Source organism: Scyliorhinus torazame, chromosome 14 (assembly GCF_047496885.1).
Source record: "Scyliorhinus torazame isolate Kashiwa2021f chromosome 14, sScyTor2.1, whole genome shotgun sequence".
NCBI classification, from domain to species: domain Eukaryota; kingdom Metazoa; phylum Chordata; class Chondrichthyes; order Carcharhiniformes; family Scyliorhinidae; genus Scyliorhinus; species Scyliorhinus torazame.
Genome location: NC_092720.1, coordinates 122,144,801 through 122,162,151, shown reverse-complemented (window position 1 = coordinate 122,162,151; position 17,351 = coordinate 122,144,801). Strand labels below are relative to the sequence as shown.

General features: G+C 43.2%; 1 protein-coding gene across 3 annotated transcripts in view; it reads right to left on the bottom strand.

Moving 5' to 3' along the window:
• The window catches only part of LOC140389996 (beta-arrestin-1-like), a 73,617-nt gene that overhangs the window by 53,298 nt on the left and 2,968 nt on the right, over window positions 1-17,351 (bottom strand). For all 3 annotated transcript variants that reach the window (XM_072474752.1, XM_072474751.1, XM_072474753.1), the window contains exon 2: window positions 9,093-9,182. In XM_072474752.1, the coding sequence (XP_072330853.1) occupies window positions 9,093-9,146 (54 nt within the window). In that variant the 5' untranslated portion in view covers window positions 9,147-9,182. The remainder of the gene's footprint in view (window positions 1-9,092; window positions 9,183-17,351) is intronic.

Below are 17,351 nucleotides of genomic sequence, written 5' to 3'. Positions count from 1 at the left end.
TAAAGCAGAAATTGTTCTTAGAAATCTTTTGCAATAGATAAGGACAGAGTTTAAAATGCTGGGGGTGATGGTGGTGGTGGTGGTGGTGGGGGTGGGGGTGGTGGGGGGGGGGGGGGGGGGGGGCGCGAAGATATAGGGACAGTGTAGTTTAACATAATATAGGGATAGGGTAGAGTTTCAAATAATTGGGGTACAGATATGGGAACAGTTCACCGCTTAAAATAACATGTAGAGACATAGGTACAGTGTAGAGTTTAAAATAACAAGCAGAGAAATAGTACAGAGCAGACTTTAAAACAAAAGAGATAGTGACAGTGTAGAGTTTAATATAACTGGAATATGGAAATAGGGACAGTGTATCAAAATAACTATTGTAGAGATATGGATAGTTTTGAGTATAAAGATTGGGACAGTGTCGTTTTAAAAATAACTGGAAGATAGAGATTGGGAAAATGTAAAGTTTAAAGTAACTAGAATATAGAGATAGAGACAGTGTAGGTTCAAATAAGTGAAGAATAGAAATATGTGAAGAGTAGAATTAAAAACAACAGGAGTGTAGAGATAAAGAGATAGTATAGAGTTAAAAATGATGAGTAGAGATATATAAGGACAGTGTAGAGTTTAAAATAATGAGTAGAGAGATTGGGAAAATGTAAAGTTTAAAGTAACTAGACTATAGAGATAGAGACATTGTAGGGTTTAAAATAAGTGAAGTATAGAGATATGTGTAGCACGGTAGCACAAGTGGATAGCACTGTAGCTTCACAGCGCCAGGAGTCTCCACGTTCTCCCGTGTCTGCGTGGGTTTCCTCCGGGTGCTCCGGTTTCCTTCCACCGTCCAAAGGCGTGCAGATTAGGTGGATTGGCCATGATAAATTGCCCTTAGTTGTTAAGTAATGGGTTAAGAGACATTGCAATTAGTTGTCTCATTTATGTTAAGTATCCATTAATTGACACTGATATGTAAAGGTGCTTCAGGTGGCCTCTGTCAGGTGATGTGTCGTTAGAGTTTTGTGCAAAGTCTGTTGGAATGAAATAAGTGTGTGTTGGTGAAAAAGGAACAGAACTTCAGACTCTTCATATCACAGCAACTAAAACGTCTAACAATTGGTAGCAGAGGATGGTTGCTGTGTCAATGTGAAGGGTTGAAAGATACAAACCAAGGAGTGAGTGAGAAAAGAAAAAAAGGGATATATGGCTGGATATGACTATCTTCCCTTATCTTCTGAAAGGGAATCGTACGACCAATGGAGAAGTGCAGTAGTTATGTGGACTAAGGTAACTGCTTTGGGAAAGAGAAAACAAGGTATAGCATTGGCTCTTTCTCTACCATATGGCAGTAAAATCTGAAACAAAGTGCTTTCTGAGCTGGAATTGGAAGAGTTCGACTCAGAAGAAGGTCTGGAGACTTTATTACATTATATGGATAAGATTTATAAGAAAGATGACTTGTTAAGTGCGTATGAAGCATGGTCGGATTTTGATAAGTTCTGGAAAATGGAGGATATCTCCATGGAAGAATATATAATGGAATTTGGCAGACTATATAAAAGGCTGCAGAAACACAATCTGGAATTTCCACAGTCTGTGTTGGCCTTTAAATTACTTGACTGTGCTAGAGTGAGCAACATGGATAGGCTCCTGGTTTTGACAGGAGTTCTGTTTACTGATAAGGATACCTTATTCGAACAGATGACAAAAGCTTTACAAAAGTTTCTGGGGAAACATTGATTCCGATGGCTCTGATGACCCAAATAGGTTAGCCTGCAATAAGGCAGAATATGGAAGATACACTACTAACAGGATGGCGAAACCGTATGGCTACGAACAGGGCTCAATACAGAAGGAGACCGAGACAAGGAAATTATGAAGACAGAAACCCAGTTAGAACCTACAATAGGAAGATGAACTCCAAAAATGCACGGGGCATGATAAATCGATGTGACTCTCAATACCATTATGCTTTCAACTGTCCAACTCATTATGATAGAGTGTTTGAAGCGACATATGACACGGAAGAGTCAGAAGAGGAAAAAGGTAGTGACCAGAAAGAAGGCATTGTCCTATTGACAAGCAATTTTACGCCGGTAACGAGGGTGTTGGTTGCAGAATCCTTCAATTGTGTTGTATTGGACAGTGGCTGCACATCTACTGTGTGTGGAATTGACTGGTTAAAATGTTATCTGGACTCTTTGAATGCTGAAAATCGTAACGAGGTTAAGGAATTTGAAAGCTCCACAAGTTTCAGGGTTGGGGATGATAATATTCTGAAGTCGCTGAAAAGAGTGGTGATCCCTTGCAATATTGCCGGAGTGAATTATTTCATTAGCACGGATGTTGTATCAAGTGAGATACCTTTGATTCTGAGCAGACGGTCGATGAAGAAAGCACACATGAAACTGGATATGGAACAGGATAAGGCAACAGTTTTTGGAAAGACGGTGGACTTACAATTTACCCAGTCGGGACACTAGTTTATTTCATTACTGACAAATAATATTTCAAGTAAAGTGGTTAAGGATGTTGAATGTTGAAAATGGCAGTTGAAAATGGGACTTTAGCTGATAAAAAGCTTGTGGTATTAAAACTGCATTGGCAATTTGCTCATCCATCTCCTCGGAGGCTGAAAAATGTATTAAAGGATGCAGGGGTAAGGGATGACGACTATACTATACTGATAGAACAGGTTAGTGACCGCTGTGAAGTTTGTAGGAAGTACAGAAGGACACCAGCACGACCGATAGTAACCCTACCTTTGGCCAGGGATTTTAACGACATTGTGACCATGGACCTTAAGATCTGGGATAAAGCAAATAATATATTTATTTTGTAGATTTAGCAACCAGATTTAGTCAATCTACGATTGTACGAAGTAAAGAAAAGAGAGTAATTCTGGATCAAATCGTGGAAAAATGGATAGGGATAGGAATGGGTCCACCAGCAAAATCCCTTACGGACAATGGGTGAGAATTTGCCAATGATGAGTTTAGGGATATGTGTGAAAACGTGAATATCTGAGTTATGAATACGGCTGCAGAAAGCCATTTAGTAATGGTGTCTGAAATAAATCATGCTGTCATCGATGACATGCTTCGGAAAATTTTGGCAGATCGACCAAATTGCAGGCTAAATTTAGCTTTAGCATGGGCGGTACATGCAAAGAATTCATTGCAGATGGATGGGGGCTATAGTCCTTATCAAGGACTATATTAGTGTTTGGTAGAAATCCTAAAATTCTGTCCATTTTGGATGACCAGCCTCCAGCTTGGGAGGGGACTACAATTAGCTCTGCTTTTGCTGAACATTTAAATGCATTACATAGCAGTAGAAAAGCTTTTTTGGAAGCAGAAGTCTCTGAAAGAATTCGCAGAGCTTTAAGACATAACGGCCATCAGATGCCGTTTTTCAGCAAGGAGGCATGGTATACTATAAGAGAGACAATTCTAATGAATGGAAAGGCCCAGGGAAGACCATAGGCATAGATGGCAAAACAATTATTTTGCAACATGGTAATCAAACTGTTAGGGTCCATTCATCAAGGATAATGGGTACAGATTACAAATTTTCAAATTTAGACAGAGCAGACAGACATGACGAGGAACCAGAGTCATCTGGTACGCATGTGTTACAGAACTATGAGGACCAGTTAACTGATATAGACAGGGTTTCAGTAGAGGAACAACACGTCTGATGAATTAGAACAGGCCATTTTTCCGAAAGGGCAACTGCCAAAAGTTGGTACAAAAGTGACATACTTGCGTGAAGGGTCTAGTCAATGGAAGGATGCAACTGTTATTAGTAGAGCAGGGAAGGCCACTGGAAAGTATAAACATTGGTTGAATGTACAGCATTCAGGGGAAGGAGTCAAGACAATGGATTGGGAAAACTGAGTTCAAAAATGGAGGGCACAGAAACGCAGTGCCAGTTCAGATAGTACAGCGGGTAGTGAACAGGTCTGCAGGAAAAGGTCGAGAACTATTGAAAGGACATCCCACAGCAGAAAGGAAAGATCAAGCAGTAGCACTACAGAACGAGATACCAGGTGGGAGAGGGGACGTAGTTTATCAAGATCTCGGAACACGAGTAAGACTACAAATACTAATCGGAGTAGAAGCCCACATGCACGTGGGATTTTGGTGGCTTCAAATAAATTAGATGAAAAAGTTATCAAAGAAGCTAAAAAGCAAGAATTGCATAGTTGGAGTGAATTTGGGGTATACACGGAAGTACCGGTTAGGGGACAAAGCGCTCTATCCCACAGATGGATTTGCATGGAAAAGGTTCTTCCGGATGGAACTTAAGGCAAAGGCCAGGCTTGTGGCAAGGGGATTTGAAGAAAACTTAGAAGATCAGGATTTAAGGGTAGATTCACCTACAGCAGGAAAGGTTATTTTAAAGATCTTCTTGGCTCTGTTAGCCACAAAGGCATGGGAATGCAAATCTATAGATCTAAAAGCTGCCTTTTTGCAGGGGAATCGGCTCCAGAGAGACATTTTTCTCTGTCCTCCTAAAGAAGCAGCTAACACAGAAGCGGTATTCTGGAAGTTGAACAAATGTGTATATGGATTAAATGATGCATCTAGAGTCTGGTATTTTTCGGTAAGGTCAGTTTTGTTAAAGTTAGGCTGTTGCCAGTCGAAAGCAGATCCTGCAATGTCTTACTGGCACTATAAAGGAAATCTTTCTGGCATTTTTATGATGCATGTCGCTGATTTTTTGTGGGGTGGGACTAGTGATTTTGAAGCTATTGTAATCTCTGGTTTGAGGAAAGCATTCAGGGTTGGAAGTCAGGCTTCCGGTGCATTTAAATATATTGGACTGGAAATTGGACAGACTAAGTTAGGGGCAACTTTACGTCAGCAATCTTATTTGGAAAGCATCAGCCCAATAGCAATTAGTCGTTGCCGAGTTTCACAAAAAGACGCAATAGGTTCAAAGATAGAAACAGAGCAACTGCAAAGTTTAATTGGGCAATTGAACTGGTTAGTTTAGGTAGACAGACTAGACCGGACGTGAGTTTTGATGTCTTCGAGTTGAGTACAAAAATGGATGATCCCAAAGTGGAAGACATAATAAGAGCAAATAAAGCGTTGGCCAAACTAAAAATGCAGGAGTGTGTTTTGAAGTTCCCGGTTTTAGGTGACCTTAGGCACTTGAAACTCAAGGGGCAGCACAGTAGTATTGTGGTTAGCACAATTGCCTCACAGCTCCAGAGTCCTAGGTTCGATTCTGGCTTGGGTCACTGTCTGTGTGGAGTCTGCACATCCTCCCAGTGTGTGCGTGGGTTTCCTCCGGGTGCTCCGGTTTCCTCCCACAGTCCAAAGATGTGCAGGTTAGGTGGATTGGCCATGATAAATTGCCCTTAGTGTCCAAAATTGCCCTTAGTGTTGGGTGGGGCTACTGGGTTATGGGGATAGGGTGGAGGTGTTGACCTTGGGTAGGGTGCTCTTTCCAAGAGCCGGTGCAGACTCGATGGGCCGAATGGCCTCCTTCTGCACTGTAAATTCTATGATAGTTTATAGTGATGCGTCCTACGCAAATTTATGTGATGGGGTTTCAAGCGCAGGAGGTTTTATAATTTTCCTTTTGGGGAACAATGGTAAATGTTCCTCGCTTGTGTGGGAAACAAAGAAAATAAGGAGAGTGGTAAAAAGCACTTTGGCTGCTGAGACATTAAGCCTTGTAGAGGCAGTGGATGTGGCCTTTTATATAAGTCAGATATTGACAGAAATTTTGGGATTAGGGGATTTGGGTAATATACCTATTGACTGTCACATTGACAATAAATCCCTGTAGGAAAATGTGCATTCTACAAAAAGTGTCAATGAAAAGAGGTTACGGATAGACATTGCAAGTTTGAAGCAGATGTTGGACAGAGGGGAAATAACAAAAATTAAATGGGTCGACAGTAGCTATCAACTGTCAGACTGTTTTACGAAAAGAGGGGCGAGTTCACAGAAACTTTTGGATATTGTTAATGAAGGGCGCTTGTTTCTGGGACTGTTTTGTTTTTTCTTTCTCGTCGAAACAATTATTTTTTTTCTCCAAGGAAGGGGAGACTGTTAAGTAATACATTGCAATTAGTTGTCTCATTTATGTTAAGTATCCATTAATTGACACACATGTAAAGGGGCTTCAGGTGGCCTCTGTCAGGTGATGTGTAGTTAGTTTTGTGCAAAGTCTGTTGGAATGAAATAAATGTGTTTGTGAAAAAGGAACGGAACTTTAGACTCTCCATATCACAGCAACTAAAACGTCTAACATTAGTGATCAAAAAGGTTAGGAGGGGTTATTGGGTTACGGGGATAGGGTAGAAGTGAGGGCTTAAGTGGGTTGGTGCAGTCTCGATGGGCCGAGTGGCCTCCTTCTGCACATGTTCTATGTAAAGTGTGGAGTTTAAACTAACTGGAGAACAGAGTAGAATTTCAACTAACTGAGATTTAGAGCCAGTGGCAGTGTAGGCTTTCAACTGACATGATGTTTTGAGATTGAGGCAGTGTAGTGTTTGAAATTATTGCTGTATAGGGATAATGACAGTGTAGAGTTTAAACTGATCAGGGTATTGAGGAAGGGACAGTGCAGAGGCAGTGCCACTAATTGGGTAATGTTCAGGATGAATGTGGGTAAATCAACAACAGATGAAATTCAATGTGGAAAAAGTGTGACATCTTCGACTTTGGTTCAGAAAAAGACTGTGGTGGTGCAAAGGGTTATTGGTGTTTGTGCATGTAAGCACTAAGCTAGTGCACCAGTATGAAAATATACAAAAGGCAAATGGAATGCTATCGGATCAAGGGAGTTGGAATACAAAAGAAAGGTACCAGTAAGTTATGAGATTAGTCAGACATCATCTGGGTTATTGCATTCAGTTAGGTATGCTGATCGTTGGGAAAAATTGTGTTGGCCTTGAAGTCAGTGTAGCACAGATTCCTCAAAATGCTTTGAGTTAAATTATGAAGATACGTTACAGCAATTTGCTCTATATTCCCTTGAGCTGAGACATTTGAGGACTAATATAAAAACAGTACTTTAAATGTTAAAGGCATTTAATTGGGAGATACAGAGTAAATATTTCCTTTGGTGGAGGAATTCCGAACAAGGAGTACAATTAGAGTTAGGCTATTTAGGGGTGAAAGCAGGAAGCACTTGTAAGACAAACGGGAATAAAAATCTGAAACATTCCTCGTCGAAAGACTTTGGGTGAATCTGAGCTTTCAAGAGTAACATTGATAGACTTTTACCAGATAAGGTTATCAGGAGATATGTAACAGGCAGGTCAGTGGAGTTTAGTAAGATCAGTCATGATTCAAGTGAGTGGAGCAATAGACTCGAGGGGTAAGTGGTCCAATCCTGTTCCTATGTTCCTTTCCTCTTTGGCACTAGGATGCTTGGTGTTCCACTCTATCCTCTTCTCCTCGGTTACAAATGCTCCATCCCAGTCATTCCTTAACCCTCCTCATCCACCCATTACATCATCGACATGCTTCAGTCAAGAATCGAGACGCCATCTCCTACTCCAACTCATTCATTCCCATGACATGAAAAACAGAACTTATTAAGTATACCACTTGGCCTTTCCAATATACTCTGCAGGCTTCCGCAGCCCAATTTTCAGTCGGCAGACTATTGCTTGCACGTCTAGATTATTTCCCTTTTCATCGTTTAACCTTCATGCCTAGCACTGTACATATGTGGTATCCTGCAATCTGTGCCCTGTTTCCCCCTGTTCAGACCAGAAGACCGGGAGGACACTCAAAGAGGGGGTGAATTCAATACTGTCCTCTGGGGACATTACTTTATTGAGTGTGTGGTCGATCAATGGAACAGATTTCAGAGTGGGCAGATGTTAACAGCGTTTGATTCAAAGGCAACTTAGAATAATTTGGGACACATCTAACGATAAGTGCTCAGGAGGAACAAGTGAACTTAGATCTATGGTTCTCACCACAGGAGTTTTCCATGCCTCATGTCTGGGTCCATAGTAGACTAATTCACTGACAATAATTACCATTATTAGTTAGCAATTCAATTATCTTTGCCTCATGCGACTTTGAGGATGGCAGAAGGTGAACGGGATTGCCCATCGTCTTTTTCATCAAATTATTTCTGAGTGTCCTGGGATGCCCAGTGTTCTGGGCCCTGGGTTGTCTTTGACTCTGATTGGTGAAGGAATTGTCCTGAGGAATGAACCAGTGAATGGCTATCACTTATTTTGTTTAGCTGGAACAGGTACAATGTGTGTGCATGTGCTTTCTGCCTGTGCATACATGTAGCTTCCTGTACAGGAAAATGCACCACACTGCAAGCTTTACTGATGATCTTGAATTGGCTGTCAGCATAATTCATAGCAGCTTAAGCATTCCATAGAATCTCTACAGTGCAGAAAGAGGCCATTTACCAACCTTCCGAAGCAGCACTCCACCTAGGCCCCTTCCCCCACCCTAGTCACGCAACCCCACTCATTGATCATGGCCGATCCACATCACCCACACATATAATAACAGTCTTTATTATTGCCACAAGTAGGCTTACATTAACATTGCAATAAAGTTACTGTGAAAAGCCCCTAGTCGCCACACTCCGGCACCTGTCTGGGTACACAGAGGGAGAATTCAGAATGTCCAATTCACCTAGCAAGCATCTGGGAGGAAACTAGAGCAACCGGAAGAAACCCACGCAGACACGGGAGAACGTGCAAACTCCACACAGACAGTCACCCAAGGCTGGAGTCAAACCATGCCTCTGAGACAGCAGTGCTAACCACTGTGACACTGTGTCACCCTGTTGAGAAAATGTTGTCCAATCATAGAACTACATTTAATGATGGGTGTTGTGATTTGGGTTTTGCAACTATGGGCTAGTTGGGTACAGTATGTAAGTTTCTAAATAAATAAGTCACAACAGGAAAGCTGGGTCTAAGGTAAGGGAGAATTAACTGAAATTAGCAGGTTACAATAGGTATTTATAAAATGGGTGGGTTAGGTCCCAAGGCATGGTAGATTGTACAGAGCATGTGTGCACAGCAAGAACCTTTCTTGTTCTCTGCTTGCTTGTGTTCTTAGAAAAGAAAAAGGAGAAGTGAAAGTACCAACCGATTTGTCACGAGACAATTTTTTGTGGACAATGTTCTTTTTGGTGGCACTCATCCTTTATGCAATGCGGCTGTGCGGTTATTGCGGGACCTGAGTGGAAGAGAAAGCAAAAAAAAACTTGAGCGACTCCACAACAATAGGATTTTTCATACACGGTAGAATAATTAAAGAATACATTACCAAGGATCCAGGACTACACACTCATTAATCTCTTTCACACTGGGACTGGTGGGGCAGTGGGTCAGACACTGTCCTTTCACATTCTGGGACTGGGTGGGACAGTGGGTCAGACACTGTCCTTTCACACTCTGGGACTGGGTGGGACAGTGGGTCAGACACTGTCCTTTCACACGCTGGGACTGGGTGGGACAGTGGGTCAGACACTGTCCTTTCACACTCTGGGACTGGGTGGGACAGTGGGTCAGACACTGTCCTTTCACACTCTGGGACTGGGCGGGACAGTGGGTCAGACACTGTCCTTTCACATTCTGGGACTGGGTGGGACAGTGGGTCAGACACTGTCCTTTCACACTCTGGGACTGGGTGGGACAGTGGGTCAGACACTGTCCTTTCACACGCTGGGACTGGGTGGGACAGTGGGTCAGACACTGTCCTTTCACACTCTGGGACTGGGTGGGACAGTGGGTCAGACACTGTCCTTTCACACTCTGGGACTGGGCGGGACAGTGGGACAGACACTGTCCTTTCACACTCTGGGACTGGGTGGGGCAGTGGGTCAGACACTGTCCTTTCACACTCTGGGACTGGGTGGGGCAGTGGGTCAGACACTGTCCTTTCACACGCTGGGACTGGGTGGGGCAGTGGGTCAGACACTGTCCTTTCACACTCTGGGACTGGGTGGGACAGTGGGTCAGACACTGTCCTTGCACACTCTAGGTCAGATATAAGTACAAATCATTAAAGATGACAAGACAATACAAGAAAGTTATTAAAAAGCACGTGGATCCTTGGTTTTATTACTGGAGGCAGGGGGTAAATTTTTCCCATGTTGTTTTTGAGAGTGCCTGGCTCTGACTGGAACCTGGCCTGTCGCTTTCCAGTTGCACAGCTGAGTTTTTAGTCCCGATTTTGAGCCTCTCTGAAAAATAAATTCAGTGGGTGTGGTTTACACCTTCACAATGGCAGGTTGGTCAGCACAGTAAGTGGCCCACAGCCTCCCACCCATGGACATGGCAGACATTTTCCCCTCCTCCGCAAGCATCACCCACCCTGGCCCACATACCTCAGCATCAGCACACTCCCTCCCTTCCGTCCCCTATCACCCCCTCCCACCTCACCGCCTCCACAAGCATCAGCATTAGGACTCTCTAATCCCCCTCCTCAACAAACACTATATGAACCCCTCCCCAAATGGGGCTTTACAGAGGGTCCGTCCCTGGCATTGGTTGGTACCGCCCGGGCATTTCCCTCTTCCCCCCCAGGAGCTATAGTTACCTTTATGCCCTTAGAGGATTCCCTTGACTGATTCACGTTTTTAACTGATTCACGCTGTTGTAAACCACACCAATGTCACGTCACGGCACAGTTTGAATATTCAGTGAGGGCCAAAGAGGACGCAAAATCGCCTCCACGGAGCACAAAAGCAGGGACGACATGTTGAATCTTTATAAAACACTGGCTATCTCCTAACTGGAGTATTGTGGCAAATTCTTGGCACTTTAGCGGCAGCAGGGTGGTGCTGTGGTTAGCACTGGTGCCTCACGGCGCCGAGGTCCCAGGTTCGATCCCGGCTCTGGGTCATTGCCCGTGTGGAGTTTGCACATTCTCCCTGTGTTTGTGAATTTTTTGCCCCCACAAAGATGTGCAGGGTAGGTGGATTGGCCACACTAAATTGCGCCTTAATTGGAAAAAGTTAATTGGGCACAAGTTATTTCTTTTTAAAATTCTGGGCACTTTATTAAAGTTGTCAAAGTTTTAGAAGGAGTACACAGGAAATTTACTGAAGTGACTGGAGTTGCATAGTGAGACAAGAACTACTGGGAATTTTCTCTGGAGTAGAGAATGTTCAAGAAAAATTTGACAGATGTTTAAAATTGAATCGTTTGAAAGAGTAAATAATTTTATCCTTTGTTTAATTCAAGAACAAAGTTCAAAGAAAAGCACAGGAACAGGCCCTTCGGCCCTCCAAGCCCGTGCCGACCATGCTGCCCGTCTAAACTAAAATCTTCTACACTTTTTCTGGGTCCATATCCCTCTATTCCTATCCTATTCATGTATTCATGCCCCCTAGTAATTGACCCCTCTACCCTGGAGAAAGGCCTCTGACTATCCACTCTGTCTATGCCTCTCATAATTTTGTAGACCTCTATCAGGTCGCCCCTCAATCTCCGCCGTTCCAGTGAGAACAAACCGAGTTTATTCAACCGCTCCTCATAGCTAATGCCCTCCATACCAGACAACAGCCTGGTAAATCTCTTCTGCACCCTCTCTAAAGCCTCCCCATCCTTCTGGTAGTGTGGCGACCAGAATTGAACACTATACTCCAAATGTGGCCTAACTAAGGTTCTATACAGCTGCAACATGACTTGCCAATTCTTATACTCAATGCCCCGGCCAATGAAGGTAAGCATGCCGTATGCCTTCTTGACTACCTCCTCCACCTGTGTTGCCCCTTTCAGTGACCTGTGGACCTGTCCATCTAGATCTCTCTGACTGTCAATACTCTTGAGGGTTCTACCATTCACTGTATATTCCCTACCTGCATTAGACCTTCCAAAATGCATTACCTCACATTTGTCCGGATTAAACTCCATCTGCCATCTCTCCGCCCAAGTCTCCAAACGATCTAAATCCTGCTGTATCCTCTGACCGTCCTCATCGCTATCCTCAATTCCACCAACCTTTGTGTCGTCTGCAAACTTACTAATCAGACCAGTTACATTTTCCTCAATCATTTATATAGACTACGAACAGCAAAGGTCCCAGCACTGATCCGTGCCGAACACCACTAGTCACAGCCCTCCAATTAGAAAAGCATCCTTCCATTGCTATTCTCTGCCTTCTATGACCTAGCCAGTTCTATACCCACCTTGCCAGCTCACCCCTGATCCCATGTGACTTCACCTTTTGTACCAGTCTACCATGAGGGACCTTGTCAAAGGAATTACTGAAGTCCAAATAGACAACATCCACTGCCCTACCTGCATCAATCATCTTTGTGACCTCCTCGCAAAACTCATTCAAGTTAGTGAGACACGACCTCCCCTTCACAAAACCATGCTGCCTCTCACTAATACGTCCATTTGCTTCCAAATGGGAGTAGATCCTGTCTCGAAGAATTCTCTCCAGTAATTTCCCTACCACTGACGTAAGGCTCACCGGCCTGTAGTTCCCTGGATTATCCTTGCTACCCTTCTTAAACAAAGGAACAACATTGGCTATTCTCCAGTCCTCCGGGACATCACCTGAAGACAGTGAGGATCCAAAGATTTCTGTCAAGGCCTCAGCAATTATGTCTCTAGCCTCCTTCAGTATTCTGGGGTAAATCCCATCAGGCCCTGAGGACTTATCTACCTTAATATTTTTCAAGACGCCCAACACCTCGTCTTTTTGGATCTCAATGTGACCCAGGCTATCTACACACCCTTCTCCAGACTCAACATCCACCAATTACTTTCTCTTTGGTGAATACTGATGCAAAGTATTCATTTTGTACCTCACCCATTTCCTCTGGCTCCACACATAGATTCCCTTGCCTATCCTTCAGTGGGCTAACCCTTTCCCTGGCTACCCTCGTGCTTTTTATGTATGTGTAAAAAGCCTTGGGGTTTTCCTTAACCCTATTTGCCAATGACTTTTCGTGACCCCTTCTAGCCCTCCTGACTCCTTGCTTAAGTTCCTTCCTACTTTCCTTATATTCCACACAGGCTTTGTCTGTCCCCAGCCTTCTAGCCCTGACAAATGCCTCCTTTTTCTTTTTGACGAGGCCTACAACATCTCTCTATCCAAGGTTCCTGAAATTCGCCGTATTTATCCTTCTTCCGCACAGGCCGATCCTGAATTCCTTTCAACTGACATTTGAAAGCCTCCCGCATAACATCCGCCCCCAATCTAGTTTCTTCAGTTCCCGCCTAATATTGTTATAATTAGCCTTCCCCCCAATTTAGCACATTCACCCTAGGAACACTCTTATCCTTGTCCACCAGCACTTTAAAACTTACTGAATTATGGTCACTGTTCCTGAAATGCTCCCCTACTGAAACTTCTGCCACCTGGCCGGGCTCATTCCCCAATACCAGGACCAGTACAGCCCCTTCCCAAGTTGGACTGTCTACATATTGTTTTAAGAAGCCCTCCTGGATGCTCCTTACAAACTCCGCCCTGTCTAAGCCCCTAGCACTAAGTGAGTCCCAGTCAATATTGGGGAAGTTGAAGTCTCCCATCACAACAACCCTGTTGTTTTTACTCGTTTCCAAAATCTGTCTACCTATCTACTCCTCTATCTCCCACTGGCTGTTGGGAGGCCTGTAGTAAACCCCCAACATTGTGACTGCACCCTTCTTATTCCTGATCTCTACCCATATAGCTACGCTGCCCTCTGAGGTGTCCTCCCGTAGTACAGTGGTGATATTCTCCCTAACCAGTAGCGCAATTCCTCCACCCCTTTTACATCCCCCTCTATCCCGCTTGAAACATCTAAATCCTGGAACGTTTAGCTGCCAATCCTGTCGAGAGGGGAGCAGGAGAATGGCAGCTTGCATGGATTGTTATGGGTCTGGGTTTACAGAGCCCCAAAGTGTTTCATGGAGTTCAACTGACCCACAACTTTTAATAGATTGTGGTGTGGGAAGCACATGGCGTACTCTCCAGGTGTGATACAGCAGAAATGGACAAGTGGTTTTTAAAACAAAACAATGTTTATTCTATGAACTCAAGTTAACCTTTTAAAAACAAACATTGAATATCTTAACACCCATTACTTCAAAGATAACCCCAAAAGACTACAACACTAAATAATCCTTCAAACTGTTCCTTTAAACATCCAAAAGACTTCAAACCTTCAAAAATAGGAGCACCTTAGGTTACATTCAATATATTTATAGTCTTTGGATTGCAGAAATCAACAGACCAGCTGTGTTTCTTCATGCAGCTCACAGCAAAACACACACACTCCCAGCTGCCTTCTCAAACTGAAACTCAAAAAGCAGAAGTGAGCTCAGCTCCCCCCACCCTCTGACATCACTTCAGTAATATGATCAGCTCCATTTCTTAAAGGTACATTGCTTAAACATCCATTTCTTAAAGGTACTCTCACATGACAGAGGCTCACAACCAGCAGGGGTGAGTTGGTGGTGTAGCCTTGGGGTGGGGGGTGTCATGATATGCAGACATGCACATAATGAGATACAAGCAGGCAGCTAATGAATACAGAGAACAGGACATAACCAATCAGTAGGCAGAACACTTGGGGGTGGTTTCCCACTATAAAAGGCACGAGGCACTCACACTCCGCCTCTTTCCACTGGTGACGTCTACAGTATGAGTCAGGGTGTACATATCATATAACTCCTACAGCACATGGCTAAGAGCTAGTCTGGTTCAAGTCAGACAGATTAATCACACTAGGCTAGCAGAGTGTCGAACTCAGAGGATTGAGCTAACTGTGTGACAGGTTCAATAAATCATATTGTACTAACTTCAAGGTGTGGAGTATCTCTCTGGTAAAGCTGCATCCAGTTGCAGCCAGTGTTATCTTACTGTGCTTAACACGACAGGGGGGGTGGGGGCAGTGGTTGGAGTGGTGCTGGGGTATTGGAAACGGGATCTAGAGGAGGACTTATCTACCCATCTCTACCTTCAAAATATTCAAGACACTGCTTCCATCACCTTTTCAGGGAGAGAGTTCAAGAGACTCACGACTCTGAAAAAAAATTCCATATTGCTCACCTTACTTAAAAGGAAGGATGTAAAATGGTTGGAAACATTTTAAATGGCTGGCTCCTTATTTTTAAACAGTAACCTCTAGTTCTAGATTCTCCCAGAAGAGGAAACATCCTGTTCAAATCCACCCTGTCAAGACCCCCCAGGATCTTACATGTTTCAATCAAGTTGACTCTTACCCTTCTAAACTCCAGCAGGTACAAACCTAAACTGTCCAACCTGTTAGCACGCTGCCTCACAGCGCCAGGGACCCAGGTTCGATTGCGACTTTGAGTGACTGTCTGTTTGGAGTTTGTACATTCTCCCCGTGTCTGCATGGGTTTCCTTTGGGTGTTCCAGTTTCCTCCCACAGTCCAATGATGCGCAGATTAGGTGGATTGGCCAAGCTAAATTGACCGTTAATGGACAAACGTTGGGTGAGGCTATGCAGATGGAGTGATGGAGTGGGCCAAGGTAGGCTGCTCTTTCAGAAGGTCAGTGCAGATTCGATGGGCCAAACGGCCTCCTTCTGCACTATAGGCTTTCTATGATTCTATCCTAATAAGACAACCCACTCATTCTATGTATTAGTCTGGTAAACCTTCTCTGAACTGCTTCCAACACATTTACATCCTTCTTTTAGTAAGGTGACCAATACGGTACACAATACTCCAAATGTAGTCTCACTCATGCCCTGTACAACTTCAGCATAACCTTGATACTTTTGCATTCAATTCCCCTCATAACAAACAATAATATAATCTTATTAGTTTTCTTAATTACTTGCTGTATGTGCATATTTGCCTTTTGTGATTCATGCACAGGGACACCTACATTCCTCTGCTCTTCAGAACTGTGCAATCTCTCACTATTTGAAATAATAAGCTTTTTTGTTCTTCCTACCAAAATGGACAATTCCACATTTTCCCATGTTATACTCCATTTGCCAGATCTCTGCTCACTCATTTGGCAAATCTATATATTTTTGTAGACTCCTTATGTCCTCTACTTTCTGACCAATCTTTGTGTCATCAGAAAACTTTGGCAACCATACCTTCAATCTCCTTCATTCAAATATAAATTGTAAGCAGTTGAGGTCCCAGTACTGATCCCTGTCATCTTTTACTGTTCCTTCTATCCTGTCCAACCTTCTGACCTGTCACCTGTCTTCGCATAATTAGATGCTTTTTCATTAAGTTTGATACTATCTACATTTGTTCTGGTTAACCATAGATGGTGGGTCACCCTCTTAGGTTTTCCCTTGCTCGTGGAATGTATCTATTCTGAAATATCCTCTTAAATGTTTGATACTGCATCTCTATTGACCTAGCCCTGAAATTAATTTGCCAATTCACCTTATTCATCTCAGCTTTCATGCCCTTTAAGATGCCCTGATTTAAGTTTTAAAATATAGTCTCAGACCCACTCCTCTCTCCCTCAAACTGATTGTAAAATTCAATCATATTATGGTTGCAAATACCCTATGGACATCTTCACTACGAGATTGTTAATTGCCCCCATCTCATTGCACAATATCAGTTCTAGAATAGCCTGCTCTCTGGTTGGCTCCAGAATAAGCTACTCAAAGGAACTGTACCAAAAAACATTCAATGAACTCCTCATCTGGACTACCTTTGTCTACCTGACATTTCCATTCTGTATGTAAGTTAAAATCTCCCATGATTTCCGTCAAACCTTTCTTAACAAGCTCCTATTATTTCTTCCTTTATGTTCCATCCTACCATATGGTTACTGTTAAGGGGCCTGCACATGACTCCCACAAGTGATCTTTTGCCTTTACCATTTCTTATCTCTGCCCAAACTGTTTCCACATCCTAGTCCTAGTTTCCTGAACCACGTTTCTGCCTCCCTATTGTGCTGATACCATCATTAACTAAGAGAGCCACCCCTTCACCTTTTTCTCACTTCCTGACCTTCCTAAATATCCTTTATCTCTGAATATTGAGGTTCCAATCCATGTCCTTCTGCAACCAGGTCTCTGTAATGGTTATCAAATCGTACTTATTTATTTCTGTGTGCACTCTCAGTTCATCGGTTTTGTTTTGAATGCTGTGTGCATTCCGATACAGAGCTTTTAATTTTATCCTTTTATTCTTTATATAACCTCTAGTCTCATCTGTTGACTTACTGTTAGATTTGTACTCTCTACCCCTACCTGTCATGGTCTGATTTTTTAATTTCCCATAATAATACCTTCGCTTTTTCCTCATCTCTGCTCTTTGATTTACTACATCTTCCTAAATTCGATCCCTTGCCCTCACTATTTAGTTTAAAACTCTCTCTATTTCCCTAGCTATGCAGTTCGCAAAAACATCAGCCCTTGCATGGTTCAGGTGTAGATCGTCCCAACAGTACAGA